Here is a 17,365-nt window from a genome sequence, read left to right on the forward strand (position 1 = left end):
AAGAGAATTGGAGACGTGGCCTATGAACTGGATTTACCAAATGAGGCTTGAATTACCATGTTTTCTATGTTTCCATGCTACAAAGATGTTGGAATGCCTGACCATCAAATTACACCATTGAAGTTCAGGAATGAGCAGGCTGTTTTATCGAACCTTGATGAAAAGGTTCTTATTGGGGGTATTGTCATGCAAGAAAGTGGAGACGGAATTGCAGGAGAGATGGGCTAACCATGGAAGGAAATATTTGGCCAGTTAAATCTTTAGAAGCAAGAAGAGGAGACAATCACAAGGATTGGACTTTGTATGAGGCACGGAATGATGGCCTTGGGTGGTTATTGAATAAAATTTTGGGGATAGTTAAATAGTATAGTGGCAGCATTTTATAGGCAGGAAAATCTGTTAGAATCTTCCTTCCCCACATGCTTGTGCTCTCTCTATCTCTCGTACCCTCCCCTGTTCTTACTTTCTCTGATTTTATCTGTTACCGATTCCCTTAAATATCAGCAGTATAATCAGTAAACATCATTCCTAAGCTCTCTGTATGTTTATTGGGTGTGCTACACCCTTTTAATTTTGAATAATATTTGCCAGTGAGATCCCCTCTTTTTATTTCACGCACCCCCTGCATAGTACGTTGCAATTACTCCTATTATGCTGTACTAAGGTCAAGTCAGTTGTATTCTGTGTTAAATCCATGTGGATGGATTGTTCCTCATAATTTGCAATGCAAAGCATCATTTGTCCTTTGGTTATTGGTAGTATTAACATTTGTTTTTGGTTTCCATGCAGATCCAAGAAAACATTAACCTTTTCACTCAAGCTCGAAACAATATCTTCACCATCTTAAATGAGTATGTTCTGGATTATTCTTTCCCTTTTCACTGTAGTTAGTTGTTTGCGTGCATGCTTTTGTTTGCAGTGAGTACATGCAGTGAATCTTATGCCATCTCTTTGGCATAAAGGAATCTTAGTTGCAGGGGAATACATGCTTTATTAAGTGATACTTTTGCATGCGTGCTCTTTTATCTTATTTTTCTCATTCCTATGTAATCTATTTGCATCATTTATGGCTTGTACTTGTACTTCCTTTGTCCTAATTTACATGATCAGTTTCTTTTTTAGTTTGTCCCAAAAAGAATTATACCTTTCTATATTTAAAAGGGATTTTGACTTTTAAACTTTCAATTTATCTTAATGAGATGATTTATAGCCACATAAATATCTATATGTTGTCTTAAACCACAAGTTTCAAAAGTCTTTCTTTCTTAAATTTTGTGCACATTCAAACTGTATCACAAAAATAGGAATGGAGGGAGCAACTGTTATGATGAGCATTTAGCAATTCGTGAATGTCTTTTGACTCCTATTGGTCTCCAGATTAGTTAATACTCCCTCTGTCCCTAATTACTTGTCCACATTTCCTTTTTTAGTTGTCCCTAATTACTTGTCTATTTTGACAAATCAAGAAAGGACAAAAAAAAATTTACTCATTATACCCTCAATTAATTACTTTGAAAATGGTAGAACTAGTTTTTAATTCATCTACTTCATAATTAATAGGGGTAAAATGGTAAACTCACTGTATCAATTATTGTTTTCTTAATAGGTGTGTCAATTCAAAAGTGAACAAGTAATTAGGAACAGAGGAAGTATGTCTTTTTACTTTATACTGACAGGATGTTTTTATGCATGATTTCTTGATCGCCCTCAACTGAAATGTTTGCTTCAATGTGTCTCCTTAAGAACTTGTAGACAAAAGTATTTGACGAAGTCTTTTTGTAACCTTCAATGAAATTCTACTTGATATTTTTTTTTTTTTTGGTTGTGTTTCTACTGCATTCTAAGAAAACTATTTGTTGCAGCTTGAACGATATGCCAGAAATAATGAAGCAGATGCCACCCCTCCCTGTAAAGCTAAATGATGAACTTGCGAGTTTAATCCTTCCACCTCGACCACCGTTGCCAAATAAATCATGAGATCCATGAGGCTTGGGGTTACTGTAGATGCTTCTATCAGTTTACTGAAGAATAATAAACTAGTCAAAGGTTATTCCTGTGGAAATATGCATCAATATTAGCTCCTTTTGGCTTGTTAGGACTCCATTTGCTCATCTTAGTTAATATCTAGTTTTGTGATTTGCTGTTGATTTACTTAAGTAGGTAGTTGAGCTAGCATGTAAATATAGTTAGTGTAGGAGGGATTCTTGTTTCTGTAAATCAATGGATGCAAATAAGTTCAGATCCTATGCTTTTGCTGCAAACTTGCAATACACCATTGCTATGGACTATTCAAATTCTTTCCCTTTCATATGAGACAAGAAATTGGATAACTCTTCGTTTGTACCTTTATTATTAAGCAACCATAGTAGATTGGAAAATTCTGTATGAAGCCAACGTACTAGTTTTTTTTTTTTTTTTTTTTTTGCAAATGGATTGGGTCGAGCCCATTTATCGACTAAAAAATAAAATGGTGTAAACAATTTACATGGCTTGGGTCCAAAAGTAACCCAAGCCCAAACTTAATTTAGGCAATATCTAATTACACAAATAGAGAAGACAACTAAAAAAGGAAAGAGACAGTAGCTCTGGAAGCTTGAAAAGTCACCATGGAAGAGATCTTCAAGCTGGCATTGGAGATTTTGGAAGCACAATTTTGCGGTCGAGTAGATATTCACCTTAGGTGTTCACAAGTCTCATGAATACCATGAATTCATACTCAATGAAGACTTCTTCTACCACTAAATTGCGGGTTCCTTTTCTATCGATGGGCAGCATCAAAATTCTCGGGGATTGATCTTCATCTCTAAGACATAGTTAGCTTTCCATTTCTTCATTCTTAACAGGTTGAGCTCCAGAGGAACTAATACCACTGTCAAAGAAATCTGATTTGGAATCTAATTATGTCATATCGGAGATGCAGATTTCAGGTAACAATCCTTTTATCGGAGACTGTTTGTCGCCGTGCCCTTCAATCATTAATCGGATCATTGGTTGTTGTTCTTGGTGTTCTGTTGCTTGCTGTAGATTCCATATTATTTTGACACTTCTTTATTCTCATATATTGTGTGCCCAGTTTTTTGAGTTCTAACAATGCCCTTCCTTTACTTGGTATTTCTCTGAAAGAATTGAAGTTTTTCACCATTGGACTTGCAAAACTAAAAGTTATGTTAGTAAAAAAATCTACGACTTGGTTGCCTTCTCTGTAAATATGTTTGACTAAGGCCCCAATTAATAGCTAATACCCTCTTTAAGTAGTTTGCAACAATTGCAATACTCCATGGAGTTTCCCACACTCCATCAAGTACCCTTTTACATATCAAAGAATCTGTTTCTAAAACAACAGGCATTACATTGTGAGTGCAGCAATACTCTAGCCCAAACATTAGGGCTTTCATTTCTGCCATTAGCACTGATTCCTTTCCAATATTTCTTGTTTCTGCATATACAAAGTTGCCTGCAACATCTATAATACAAAATGCACTAGAAAAGTTGCCTGTCAAAGAATCCAATCCTCCATCAGTATTACATTTGAAGCCCATTACAGGACATGTCCATCTCACCACTTTACAAGATATCACTGGTCTGTAAACATCAAAGAACTTGACCATTAAAGGCCAATTATCAGGAATATCAGCTAACCAAGGGTACAAATACTTGGCTAACATAACCAAGTTTATGTTGATTTCCCCCACCATATAGATAAAAGAAATTCTGCCTCCATTTCTTATTTTGTTCCTTCTTTTCCAAAGTTGCCACCCAATAAAACTAGTCACAACAACAATCAAAGGTTTAAGTTTAGAAGCACACTCAAACTTCCACCAAATATCACACATTTGTTTCAACTGAACACCATAACATTTCAAACCAGCAGCCCCAGCAAACATCTACCATAGTTTTAAAGCATTTGGACATTGAACAAAAAGATGTTCAATAGTTTCTTGATGATTACTATTGCAACAACAACATTTCACTTCACTTTCCACCTTGATTTTTACCAAAACTTCTCCAATGGAAATTCTCTTCTTCCAAAGTCTCCACATGAAAAAGGAGATTTTGAATGGAATTCCCTTTTGCCAAATGAATTTCATCTCCTCCTGATCTGAACTTCTCCTTCTTAATGCCTCCCAGGCAGATTTAATAGTAAATTTTCCATTGCTTGTTAACATCCACCAGGCCTTATCCCATTCTTCTGATTTCCTTACTGCTACCAGTACCCTGTGAATTTGATTGACCACTTCTTCATTAAATATTTGCATCAATAGTTCATTGTTTCACTTACCTTGTATCAACAACTGCTTGACATCTTCATAAGTATTATAGTGCTGGTCTGATATAAGAAGATAATAGAAAAGAGCCCCTAATTGAGTCCAGTTATCAAACCAAATACTTGAATGACCACATTTTGTTTCTTATCATATGTCTTGATCCATAGCATGTCTAGCTTCCAACATAAGTTTCCAGACTTGAGAACCCCCTTGCCAATGTACCACTTGGGGTCTATGTGTTTTACAATACTTGTTCCATAGAAAATTAGTCCACAAAGACTTTTTGGTTCTAAATTGCCACCATAATTTAGTAAACAAAGCCTTTTACACATAAAAAAGAGATCTGAATCCCAAACCACCTTCATTTTTTGGTAAGCAGCAATCTTCCCAAGATACCAGTGCTTATTTCCCCCCTCCTCCCTAAAGTTCCATAGAAACTTTGCAAATATTCTATGCAGATCATGAATCACACACTTAGGAGGAACCATGGAGGACAAAAGATATATAGGAATACTGTGTAGGACACTATTGATAAGAACAACCTTTCCCCTTCCACAATTGTAGTTTATTTCGTACTTTCTTAATAAGTTCAGAGAAATGAACCTTCCTCTTTCTTGCATGTCCAATGGGACATCCCAAGTACATGGTAGGGAAATCTCCTCTAGCAAAACCTGTAATATTCTCCACTTCTTGTATGATCCCTCTGGCAGCCTTCTTGTACATAAAGAATTGACTCTTCTGCTTATTAATCATCTGGCCAGATTCATTTTCATACCTTTCAAGAGTCTGCATAATCAATTTCAAAGAGACGGGATCAACAGATGAGAAAATGATTGTATCATCTGCATATGCAAGATGATTGATGTTTACTCCATTTAGGCATGCCAAAACTTTTGAACTTTTTATCCTCAAATAGATTGTTCAAAGTTCTTGTCAACACCTCAGCAGATAGAATAAAAAGAGCAGGGGATAGGGGATCACCCTGTTTCACCCCTCTAGAAGAGTGAAAGAAACCATGAGAATGCCCATTAATAATAATGGAGTACAAGTTGTTTACAATTAACTTCCAAACCTTATCTAACATCAAACTGTTAAACCCCATTCTTCCTAGCACTTGAATAAAAAATCTCCAATTCACTCTATCATAAGCTTTAGCCATATCAAGCTTAAAAACAGCATTTGCAGGTTTTCCCTTCTTCCTTATATCAGTAATTATCTCCTGAATAAGCAATACATTCTTAGAAATACTTTTTCCCTTTCATAAATCCAGATAGATGTTGGGAGACAATCTTAGGAAGAAAATCTTTTATCCTGTCATGTATGATTCTAGAGATGACCTTGTTCAAGAAATTACTTAAACTAATTTGCCTTAAGTCTGAGAAGGTCTGTATGATTTCTTTCTTAGGGAGCAAGACTAAATTAGTATGAGTAATAGATTTAGGTAGAGTATTACCTTCAAAGAACGCCTGCACTATTTTGATAACATCAAGACCCACAATATCCCAGCAATATTGATAGAACAGACCTGAAAAGCCATCAAGCCCACGAGCACTATCTCCATTTAGTGCAAATACAACTCCTTTAACCTCCTCCTCAGTAGGTACTGTATTCAGTGCTTAATTGTCAGAATCTGAGACCAGCTTAGGGATATTCTGAAGGAGTGAATATTCCGCATTGTTATTATTAACAGTAAATTGAGGTTGGTAAAACTTTATAGGTTCAAAAGCCAATTGATTATCACCCTCAGTCCACCTTCCATCTTCCAGTAACATGCTCTTTAGCCCCAACCTCTTTCTTCTTCCTTTTACCAAATGGTGAAAAAATTTGGTGTTTCTATCCCCTTCAAAAAACCATTGCAAATTAGCCTTTTGTTTCCAAAACTCCTCCTCATATTACAAGTACTTCTTGTGCTCAGCTTGGGCCTTTTGAAGAACCACCCTATTGGAGGCAGTAGGGAACTCTTTGAACAATTCTTCCGTTATTCTCACAATTTCCTCTCTGATGATAAGTTGCTTGAAAATATCCCCAATTTTTTCCTTACTCCATCTAGTCAGAGCCTGTCTGGTTCTCCTTTGCTTAGATTTGAGGTCAATAAATACATTTCCTGAACTCTCAGCCACCCAATTTCTCCTAACAGCCTCTTTGAGATCATGTCTATTTGTCCAAAAACTCTGAAACTTAAAAGGTTTATGGAACTGTTTAAGATCTCCTCCACAAGTAGAAAGTAAAGGTGCATGATCATAGCCAATTCTGGCCAAATGTTGAACCTCTACAGCACCAACAACATCCACCAAAGCCTGATTAATCACTACCCTATCAAGTCTTTTGAAAATACAAGCCTCATCAGCCCTACCATTCCACCAAGTGAATGGGCTTCCTATAACCTGGACATCAAACAGATCACATGAGTTTATGAAGAAAGCGAAATCTTCAAACTCCTGAGGATATACAGGTAGACCCCCAATTTTCTCCTCATCACTCATGCTAACATTAAAGTCGCCCCCTACCATCCATGGAAGGGTCAAATGATGCCAAATGGAATAAAGATCATCCCATAAGATGAGTCTTTCAAGAGCAGAGCATTTGGCATAAACTAGGGTAGTAACCATTTGTATGCCATCATCTAGGGTTAGCTGCAATGTTATTTGTTGTTCAGAATCAGCAATTACCCCCACATGTATATGATCTTGTATAAATACCCAAATATTTCCATTAATATTATAATTAACATACTTCATCCCCAGCTTCCTCTTAAAACTCTTAATATTCCTTGTGTCCTGAAATGGTTCTAGTAATGCAATCATGAAGAACTTATGGTGTCTATTTAACATTTGGACTCTGTGAAAAGCCTTATGAGTTCTCACAGATCTAATGTTTCACACAAGAGCTTGTACTTCATTTAACACCAGTTTTAACCCCCCCCCCCTCTTCAGTGATGTTCTTGTTATCATACCATTGTTCTCAACTTTGTTGTTCTCCCCTTTATTTGTACCTTTCAATCCTTTTGAGATTGCATGAGGAGATAATCATGCTTCCCTTTCAATCATTCTAGAATTGATATTATTATTATGGTCATCTTTATCCTCCACCCCATCAACCCTGCTTTCTGTACTTTCACATATATTAACTTCATGCAACTACTGATGTGAAACAATTTCATGTAGGTATTGCATAGGAGAATCTTTCTCTGTATAAGGAATAATGGGGAGATGTGTGCTCCATTGTTGTACAATCTAAAGACTCTTGAGGGCTTGTAGATATCATCTGTAGTGGTATAGGGTACTCAACATTAGCATTCGCAGTGGATTGCTGGACACCGATACATGTTAATTGTTCCCCATTCTTACTATCTACTTCTTTATTACTACTGATCTGACTGCTTTGATTAAGCATTAGTTGCTTGTTCTCTTGAGCTAACTTCTCATCCTTAGGTTTGTAGTCTTGTCCACCTCTTCTATCTTTGATTACTCGCCCTGAATATCCTCATGTGTGCTGCATATATTGCTGCTAATTAATTTGTTATCCTGAATCTCTTGAGCAGTAGAGGATACTTCATACACTGTATTAATTTGTTTCTTCATTGATTTTTTGATTTGGCTTTGTTGTACCTCTACCTTGTTTGATGTTTGCATTGAGTCTGGCTCATAATTTTCCACAACTATTTGAACTTGTTGTGTCTCATCGGCCAGACAATCAAAAGAATTGACAGTCGCCACTATATTTTTACCATTGGATTCTGCTTCTTCAATCCTATCCATGATGAAAACCTTTTTAATTGGACACCATTTTTTGATGAACTTTTTATGTCTCTTGTTGATCTTCTGATATTTCTCTTGAGCCTGACGTTGAGGTAGCTCCCCTTCCTCTTGAACCTCTTGTTCTCTAGCTTATTTTAATTCAGGATGAATTGTTCTACATTCTTCTTCATTGTGTCCTTGCAGCTTGCAGGTGCGACAATACTTAGGTAACAAGTCATACTAGATTTTGATCTTCTCAATCCTTGTACTCTGCTTTCCTGGACTAATTACTTTTATCTCCACCCACTCCGGAAGATTTTCAATAAGGTCTACCTGAACTTTGACTCTCGCACAACTTGGGCGTGTCTTATAAATTGTTGCCAAGTCCAATTGCACCGGCTTCCCCACAGCCGATGCTAATGAGAACAAAGTTGCTTTGCCATAAAAGTGGGCAAAAATTGCGGGAAAGAAATCCAAGCCATAGCTTGAGTAGTCTCCTCCTCTGGTTTGAAATTTTCATCATAGATTAACGGCTGCATTTGATACGCATATCCATCTTTAGCAATAATGTAATAAGCATTTTTTGACATTATGTTAATGAAATCTTCCATCTGGCTTAATCTGATTAATATATGTATATTCCTTAACAGACCAATATTACAATTTCATTTGATCTGTAATTGCTTAGGAATCTGCACTCTCAGATCATCTAGTTTTGGCCATCCATAAAAGAATTTACCAATAACTGCAAATTGTAGATTCTCAAGTACATTTATTCTATTCACTTCCTCCTACGTCCATGTGACTCTGGGCACTCCTTCTGCGTATTGAATTTGTTTCATTTGGATTGGTGGAACCACACCATGATTTCTTCGATGGGGGCGTTGAGTCCTTAACTAGTTCATCATAGTTTACCTTTCCAAGACTCACCTGTGAGGGTCCATCATTGTTATCTTCCTTCACCGGCAAACTGTTGGGATGTTGAAGTATTGAAAACGAAATATTGGAATAGAGAGGCAAAGCCTGACCAGCAACAGGGGGCTGGCCTGCGGCCGAATTGGTCATTCCAGTAGCTAATAATCAGAAGAAATTAGGGTTGAGAAGAAATAAGTTCTTCCACCCTTCGCCAACGTACTAGTTGAATGCTAGGGGAAAAAAAATAGTAAACAAGATTAGCTGTTATTGCAAAGCAAATGCATCATCTCTTGTACCCCCACCTCAAAGGAAACTTTTTAAAAATATACCGTTCAACATAAAATATTGCATCTACGTACCATATTTTCAGTATGCACTCTCACAACCCTTTTTTTTCGCAATAACATTTGTACACTCAATATGCAATAGTATATACTTATTGTACTCAAAGTATCAACTTTATGTAAAAGTGCATTAGAGGTATTTATATATGTTTTATATTGTTCTACAAAATTGTATAATACTAGTGAACTTTTCATGCCTCGCACTTCTAAATGATCTTAGTTAAAAAGAATAATAAAAAAAATAAGGTTGTATTTAGTTGAGTTTTACTTTCTAATTATTTCCTATCATGTATATATCATTTAACAAGGGAAAAGATAAGGATAAATGAGAGAAATTTATTTTGTTCTGCATAGGGGTATCAAGATAAAATGAAAAACTGACCGAACTTAATCGAATCAAATCAATTTATATCATTTTCCAATAAAACTGTGGAATTTTATTTAAGTGTATAACCATCCCGAACAATTGGGATAATCTTTTAATTTATAAAAAAAAAACAATTTTTTTTTGAACCTAACCGAATAACCTCACGTGTATGTAAATATATTTTATATATTAACAATATGTTAAATTTAATGTATAAATATATTTTATAACATTTTTCTAATATAAATATAACATATGTCCTAGGCTTTTGGTGACGGGACGACTTTGGGTCTTTACTCATTAATTAGCCTTTAATTAATTCGGTTTACAATTAAAAGATACTATAATATATGCTCCATCAAACAATACAGTAAAACCTATGCAAGCACTCTTATTAAACGTTTAAGATCAAACAATACGACAATAAGCTTTTGCATTCTTGACTTTATTAGTGAAGAATTGAAGTGCTTTTCAAGAACATACTTGCGAAAGATATATTTTAATAATAGTACTTCTATTTTGAGGTGATATTTTAAAAGTAAAAAAAAAATGAAAATTAACTGAACTGTACCGATATCGAAGAGAAACCAATATGATGGGATGGTTTTAAAAAATTTAATTTTGGTTATACATTATAAAATACCCAAAAAATTGGGATGATATAATTTATAAAAATAATCGAGTGAACCATCCCATTGACACCCCTAGTTCTGCGTAAAGTATTCTGAATTAATTATTTAGTACAAATGCGAATGAAGTAAAATAGACATGCTTTCTTATTATTTTATATTTTTTTAAATGAATCGATCCGGCACCTGACCCCGACACATGATTCGGAACATGATCACTACTATCGACACGGGACCCGATATTTGAACTAGAATCCGACTTGACCCTGTCTTAACCCCGAAAACTGACTCGAGACCCATCCCCGACCTCAAACCCACACCCGACCCCAACACCTGACCCAAGACACGACCCCGACCAAACACCCGACCATGATCCCGAGACCCAACCTTGACCCAAGATGTGATACACGATCCGAGACCCGACCTCGTTGCCGGACCCTAATCCAACGCTCGACACTCAATCCGAAACCCCACATGAGAAAATTGGAAAACATTTTCCTTCATACAACACACAACCTAAAAATGTTCAAAAGAAAATAGATTCTAAATATTTTATATGTTACGTATGCACTCGAAGACAATTTTATTATATTAATGATGTACCGTGGATTTACGGTACTTACAATTCCACTAGGGTTTCATGTCATTCTCCATGAGTCCTATTTATTATGATTCAATTTTTTATATTCAATCTTATTGTGCATGATTTGATTCAATTCTATCTAAATTTCAATTGATTTCATCGGGTATGTCTATTTCATGAACTTGAATTATGAACAATCTTATGACATTATAAACTATGATCATGAATTTGATTTAGGAATTATGCATGTTTTATTAATAGAATGATTTACAGCTAAAGGATGCTTTTAAGATAAAGTGTCAATGATGTGTGAAAGGTTTTCTCACAAATAATGAATGTGATGGAGTTCTACCTTGGCAAGTAGATTCTCCTTTTTGGTGTGAGGTCATGTTGGATTCCATGTTATCGCTCACATTGTCTTATTGTTGGTTAATGGTAAATATCCCACAAATAAATTATGTTTTCTTCAAAGGTTTTATGAAAGTCTCTCAAAGCTTTATTATATTTTACTTGGTCTTGCATATCATGTTTACATTCATCATGCTATCATGCTTACATCTTATGCATTTCCCTATACTTAGTACATTCATCGTACTAGCTTGTCTCATAATATAATGTCTGATGCTCCTCCTCCTGCTCGTAGATAGCTTGGATTGTTCTATTAGCACATCGAATTGGTTATTTTATTGTCGTGGATGTTTTAATTATTTTATTGTCTTTTCGTTTCAGACTTGTACGTAGTGTATGGGTTACGTCCGAACCACTCTTATGTTGAAAGATAGGCTATGTCAGACATAGTATAGTACTCCGAACTTATGTTTAGATTTCTTATATGATATGAGACTTATGTTACCTATTCTCTCTTGTTGTATTACTTTTACACCATGCTTATATCAAGTGGCTTGTTTAGGATCTTTCAGGGTCTTATTCATCATGCCACGTATAGGGTGTACTTTGGGTCGTGACACGATCCCAACCCCAAGACCCGATCCCGACTCGAGACCCAAGACCCAAGACCCAACCTCGACCCTAACCCCGACCCAGGACCCGAGACTCGACCTCGACCTCAACCTAATACCTGATTCGAGACCCAACCCCGAGACCTGATCTGAGACCTGACCCCAACCCTGACACCAGACCTTGGCACCTGACCTCAACACCCAACTTGAGACTCGACCCTGAGACTCGACCTCGACCTGAGACCTAACCCTGACCCAAGACCCAACCTAGACTCGAGACCAGACCCCAACCCTAACTCAAAATTTGACCTCTAATTCTAACTTGAGATTCAGCTATGACTCAATCTAAAACTCGGGAGTTGGGTCTCCAATCGAGGTCAAGTGTCTGGTCTCGAATTGAGAATCAGGAGTCGGATCTAGGATTAGTATTGGATGTCAATATTTGAAACTTAAGTTAGGATGGAAAGTTGAGGTGTGAGGTTCACAATGATTTTGAAAAATGTTTTTCTTACTTTTAAAGGGAAGTCATTTTCCTTAAATTTGAGGAAAATAAGTTTATTTGTAAAAAAAATATTTAAGCCAATCAAATATGAGAAAATTGGAAAACATTTTTGGGAAAACATTTAAGACAATTTTATTTATCAACACCATAAATTAATTTCGTTTTTCCTAATTGGCAAAAGTAATTTAAAGTTCACGAAAAAATATATTTTAAAAGGTCATGTTCATTCCAAACAAACATTTCCTTTCGAACAGACACCAAATAAGTTCTGGACAACTTTTTTGTATGAACAGGCATCAATTCAATCCAGAAGTTTGGCTATAAATATCTAGGATTACCTTACTTTTTCAACATCAAAATTTCTCTACATATTTTCTTACAAATAAAAATTTGAGTGATTTGAAAACTAATCTTTGAGAAAATTTGTTAGGAAGAATTAGAAACATTTGTTTGGTTGAATATATATATATATATATATAAGTTTAATTTGTTGGAGAAATATGAAGAAGAATAATTTATTTTGTCATCCACAACCTTATTTCTAGAACGATAGAAATGCTGAAGAATGCAACGAGGGTAACAGCAAAACCAACATTCCAAGCAGTGCCTGCACCTCCTAAATGGATTCCGTAGAAAATATTTGCTGCTGCCAATATTATCAAAATCCTTCCCAGTGTGTAATGATACCAATTCCAATATTTTCTTACTTTTGATTCCTTTCCTGGTCGAACCAAAAATGCAATCACCTAATAACCAATCCATAATATATGAATTAATAAGTATTTTAATAATTCATAAGAGTAAAAATCAAGAGGTAGATGAAGAAATGAAACCTGCAAACAAGCAAGAACAAGAATGAAGATGCCAAGTGCTTTGTGTTTATCAACATGAGCGCTAAGACGATCTTCAAGAACGAAACCACATACAATACCAACAAATCCAAGGAGAAAGGCAAGTGATTGAATAGTTGTGTGAGAATAAAACCATATTGGATCATATTGCCTAAAGTATCTAGCAACCATGACCCCAATTGGTATCAAAATACCCCAGCTCAACATATTCAACACTCCATGACTTCTCCTAAGATTTCCATAAGGGCTCTTTGATTTACTTTCACCTGTTTAAACCATTCAAAAGTACTAATTCATTAATTTCTTCTCCCACTTCAAAGTAAACATGTAGTGTGATTTTGCATGTGTTCCCTCTCACCAACATATATAGATGCATGTCAGGTCAGCTAATTGGCCACATGAACTATTCCACCACACATTTGTACCTCCATCACCAACATAACCATATTGGGGTGTCAAAAGAATATGAAAAACTCATCGAATCGATCAAATCTAACCGAATCGAATTGATTTATATCATTTTCTCAATAAAATCATGGATTGTTATTTAAAAGATACTATAATAGATACTCCATCAAACAATATGATAAAATCTATGCAAGCACTCCTATTAAATGTTTAAGATCAAACAAAACAGCAATGAGGTTTTACATTCATGACTTCTTGGTGAAGAATTGAAGTGTTTCTTCAAGAACATACTTGCGAAATAAATATTTTGATAATAATATATTTTGAGATGATATTTTAAAAGTAAAAAAAAATAAAATTAACCGAACTGTATCAATATCGAAGAGAAACCGATATGACTGGGATGGTTTTAAAAAATTTAATTTTTGTTATACATTATAAAATAACCAAAAAATTGAGATGATATACTTTTTTTAAAATAACCAACCGAACCGCGTCTCATTGATACCCCTATAAGCATAGACATATTTTAGACAGGTCACATAATTTTGTACATCTCTATTAAAATTTGAACCTTAGTTGTAATTCTCCATTACTCCAGAGCAATGTTTTAAAAGGTAGTCTTGGAATTTCATTCGGATGAGCCACTCACAAAATGTCTTGAGGTTAATGTGTGGGGCTTAATTTTGTGAGGCTATATCCTAAACACCCAATTGCGCGTCCTAAACAGGCCGAATGCTCGAAACTCGCCTAACAATTCTTATACAAATTTTATATCAAATTTCTTAGATGAATGATGATGCTTAATGATTTTTTTTCATCTATAGAAGTAAGAAATTAAGAGTAATTCAAATAGCAAGTTGTAATATTACATATTCATTATTTGAGAATACTCTGAGTTTGAATATCACTTAACATTTTTAAAAAAAATACATAGTTAAATTTTACATCTTCGTTTGTCATTAATCATCATGTTTTTGTCTTGTGTCTCAAAAATATTATACTTTATTATTTTAATTGCTACTTAAAAGTAATTTTATTTTTATTCGTGGAAGAAGTGATGATTTAATTATAAACTAATAAAATTTATTTTTTATTTAGAAAAAAATGCATAGTATGATAACAATATGTTTTTAGAAATTGTGATTATTTTATTGTTTGAAAGTTAAGATGCTAGAGTTAATTTGCATCTCATAATAGCTTTTATATCATTGGATTATTTATATTAGGGAAGAGGACCTAATATACCCCTCAACTTTGTCATTTAGAATTGATATATTCTCATTATTAAAAAAGCTCATAAATATCCTTATTATTAAACAAATGACTCACATATGATCTTTTCCTCTAATGAGAGTGGAAAAATTAATTTGAAATTAATTTTTTAAAAATTTTTATTAAAAAAACCATTCATGTAGATGTTATATTTGGTTATTCTCACACGTTTTTTTCGACTTCTTTGATTCAACAACTAATTTAAATTTGTTATTTTGATGGTTAATTTTTTTTCACTAACTTTCTTGTAAAATTTATCGTAGATGCCGCAATTTTTTTTACATATGTGAAAAATAAATTACTATATAGTCACAAGAAAATTAGTTTTAAATTTTTTTCTTACTTTTTTCCTCTTTTTTTCATTCACTTTTTTCTATTTATTTCTCATATTTTACACTAAAAAATGCGGAAAAAAAATGAAATAAGAATAAGAAACTTAAATAATAATAATAATAATCAAAGAAGTAAAAAAAAAAACATGTGTGAGAACTGAGAAGGATCATATATACCCCTACATGAATTTTTTTTTAAAAATCCAAACAATAAATTTAAATCAATTTTTTTCACTTTCATTAGATAAAAGGGGTATATGTGAACCACTTTGTAACGGTATGATATGTATGAGTCACTTTTATAACGAGGGTATATCAACTCTAAATAAAAAAGTTAAGAGTATAGTATGCCATTTTTCCTTTATACTAATATAAAATCATGGTAGAAGTTTTTTTTTTAATGAATTTTTCTTTAATTGTATTTTAAATTTTTCTAAAAGTATTATTAATGTACTTTTTATAACTTTTATGTTTTTAATTATTTTATTATATAAATTAAAAATAAGAAATACATAAAGCTTACGCACGCCTCGCATAGTAAGACCGTGCCACTTTTTAAAACAATGATCCGGAGTTATATTCCAAGTCTTCATTAATTAGTGAAAATATTATGTTTACCAACATATTTTGGTGGTATTATTACTTTCTTTCATTCATTTTCACTTATTACCGTTTAATTGGGCATATTTATTAAAAAAATAATTATTAATATGAATATTTTATCACACTATCCTCATTAATTAATGTTCAGTATTAATTCTTAAAAAATAATTTCAAAAATAGTATTTAATGTTATAAATAAAACGTAGAAAAATAATTGTAAAATGAAAATTTATTTCAAAAATAGGGTGTAGTTAGTAGTAGTGGTTGATAAAGTAGTTGGTTACGTGGAGATAAACTAATACTACTAGTTACACTGCTTTCTCTCGAAAATGACATTACAGATACAAAACGCGTTCATCACTTGCCGTGGGCCCCACACTGACTTTAGTCTTTATGTAATAAATTAACACATTGACTAACCAATTACTCTAATCGGCATTTTTCACAAAATTTAACTTAATCATAAAACCTGTCCTTGAACAATATGTAATTGAACGAATATGTTATCAGTTAACAGTTTGATCTAAAAATACTCTTAAAGTTAATAGTTTAATTTAAAAATATTCATACCAATAATAATTAGATCTAAAAATATCCATATTATTATTTCGATTATAAAATACCTAAAAAGAAGTTGGAATTATGGAATCAAAGATAAACAAAGAAGAGTTTTTGAATTTATTTACCCCGTCCGTCCATATATCCTAATTTATTTTCTAACCATTTTAGGGGCTCAACTATAGGTAATTTGAGATAAATAAAGGATTCAAAATGATTTCTATTTTAAGTGAGTGGGTATGATAATAGAGGAGTACCTGAGTTATAATCGAAGAAGGTGGAGATATGTGCACGATGTTGTGACAATTGATAATTGACGGGAGAAGGTAGGCGTCCCATAGGACCGAGGGAGTAAATTAGTCGATTTGTGGGTGTGACTTGCGTGTTCAATTGAAAAGCCATATAAATCGTTGAATTCTGAGCTATAATGGAAGATGTCATATTCACCAATTGAAGATTCCCTTGGTCTGGCACAACCTCCGCCGATGATTCTCCACCTAGAAAATACCTTTTCATGGTGGAAGACCCATCGTTGCTTACCCATCCAACAATTGCACTCGAACCCACCATTTTCCCATCTTTTGAAAAACCCATCCCTATGAATGAATTGCTATTTGGTGCTGATATAACGAAACTCCATACTTTTCTATCCGTCTGCAGATACTGCAATCACAAACAAAAGAAATTAGTATGTATGTATGTATTAAGCCACTATAACAAATACTCTTCTACTTACTCTCAGTATATACCCTTGTTCATCCCATACTGAAACACAATGAAATGAAGAAATATCAAAGAGAGGTTTGTTTTTTAGGTTAAGACTGGAGGTACATGAATCTTCACTATTCACGTCTTGCACCACCACCAACAACAACAACAACGCAAAAACCTTCATCTCTTCTCTATCTTTACTAATAATAATTTTACATTAGATATATGATGCTCCATGGAGTATTAACTAGTCATTTCTTTATACGGAGTGGAGTGGGTACTCGACTATAATATTAACTAATTTATTTTTTAGTTTCTGCTAATAG

The 17,365-nt window shown here is 33.9% G+C and overlaps 3 protein-coding genes across 9 annotated transcripts in view; 1 reads left to right on the top strand and 2 right to left on the bottom strand.

The window, feature by feature from the left end:
- Positions 1 to 2,288, top strand: part of LOC125812372 (uncharacterized) — a 38,541-nt gene extending 36,253 nt beyond the window's left edge. Inside the window, exons 6-7 of the mRNA XM_049491881.1 lie at positions 790 to 851; positions 1,863 to 2,288. Coding sequence (XP_049347838.1) covers positions 790 to 851; positions 1,863 to 1,977 — 177 coding nt within the window. The 3' untranslated portion in view covers positions 1,978 to 2,288. The remainder of the gene's footprint in view (positions 1 to 789; positions 852 to 1,862) is intronic.
- The window catches only part of LOC125812370 (GPN-loop GTPase 3), a 267,756-nt gene that overhangs the window by 194,298 nt on the left and 56,093 nt on the right, over positions 1 to 17,365 (bottom strand). For 2 of the 6 annotated variants that reach the window (XM_049491877.1, XM_049491870.1), the window contains exon 1: positions 5,456 to 5,466. The exons of the other annotated variants lie outside the window; for them this stretch is intronic. The gene's annotated coding sequence lies outside the window, so the exon portion shown is untranslated. Of the gene's footprint in view, positions 1 to 5,455; positions 5,467 to 17,365 lie in introns of those variants that run through there. 6 annotated transcript variants of the gene reach the window in all.
- Positions 12,728 to 17,330, bottom strand: LOC125812369 (cytochrome b561 and DOMON domain-containing protein At3g07570-like). Of its 2 annotated transcripts, none has more exons than XM_049491868.1 (4): positions 17,065 to 17,330; positions 16,586 to 16,991; positions 13,135 to 13,418; positions 12,728 to 13,047 (listed from the first exon to the last, which is right to left on the bottom strand). In XM_049491868.1, exons 1-4 carry the CDS (start codon positions 17,221 to 17,223, stop codon positions 12,817 to 12,819), a joined length of 1,080 nt encoding a protein of 359 aa, XP_049347825.1. In that variant the 5' UTR covers positions 17,224 to 17,330; the 3' UTR covers positions 12,728 to 12,816. The 2 variants fall into 2 exon arrangements, with proteins under 2 accessions (XP_049347825.1, XP_049347826.1); XM_049491869.1 differs by having other exon boundaries at positions 12,950 to 13,022.

The sequence above is a fragment of the Solanum verrucosum genome, unplaced genomic scaffold (assembly GCF_900185275.1).
Source record: "Solanum verrucosum unplaced genomic scaffold, falcon-dt-bn FXZP01000145.1, whole genome shotgun sequence".
NCBI lineage: Eukaryota > Viridiplantae > Streptophyta > Magnoliopsida > Solanales > Solanaceae > Solanum > Solanum verrucosum.

Bases quoted from the DNA above. Each gene is read 5' to 3' on its own strand.
- LOC125812369 (XM_049491868.1), bottom strand. From the start codon at position 17,223: ATGAAGGTTTTTGCGTTGTTGTTGTTGTTGGTGGTGGTGCAAGACGTG. The intron at 16,992-17,064 runs GTAAGTAGAAGA...TTGTGATTGCAG, and splicing joins AACAAGGGTATATACTGAGA to TATCTGCAGACGGATAGAAA. The intron at 13,419-16,585 runs GTACTCCTCTAT...TGGTTTAAACAG, and splicing joins CTTCTTCGATTATAACTCAG to GTGAAAGTAAATCAAAGAGC.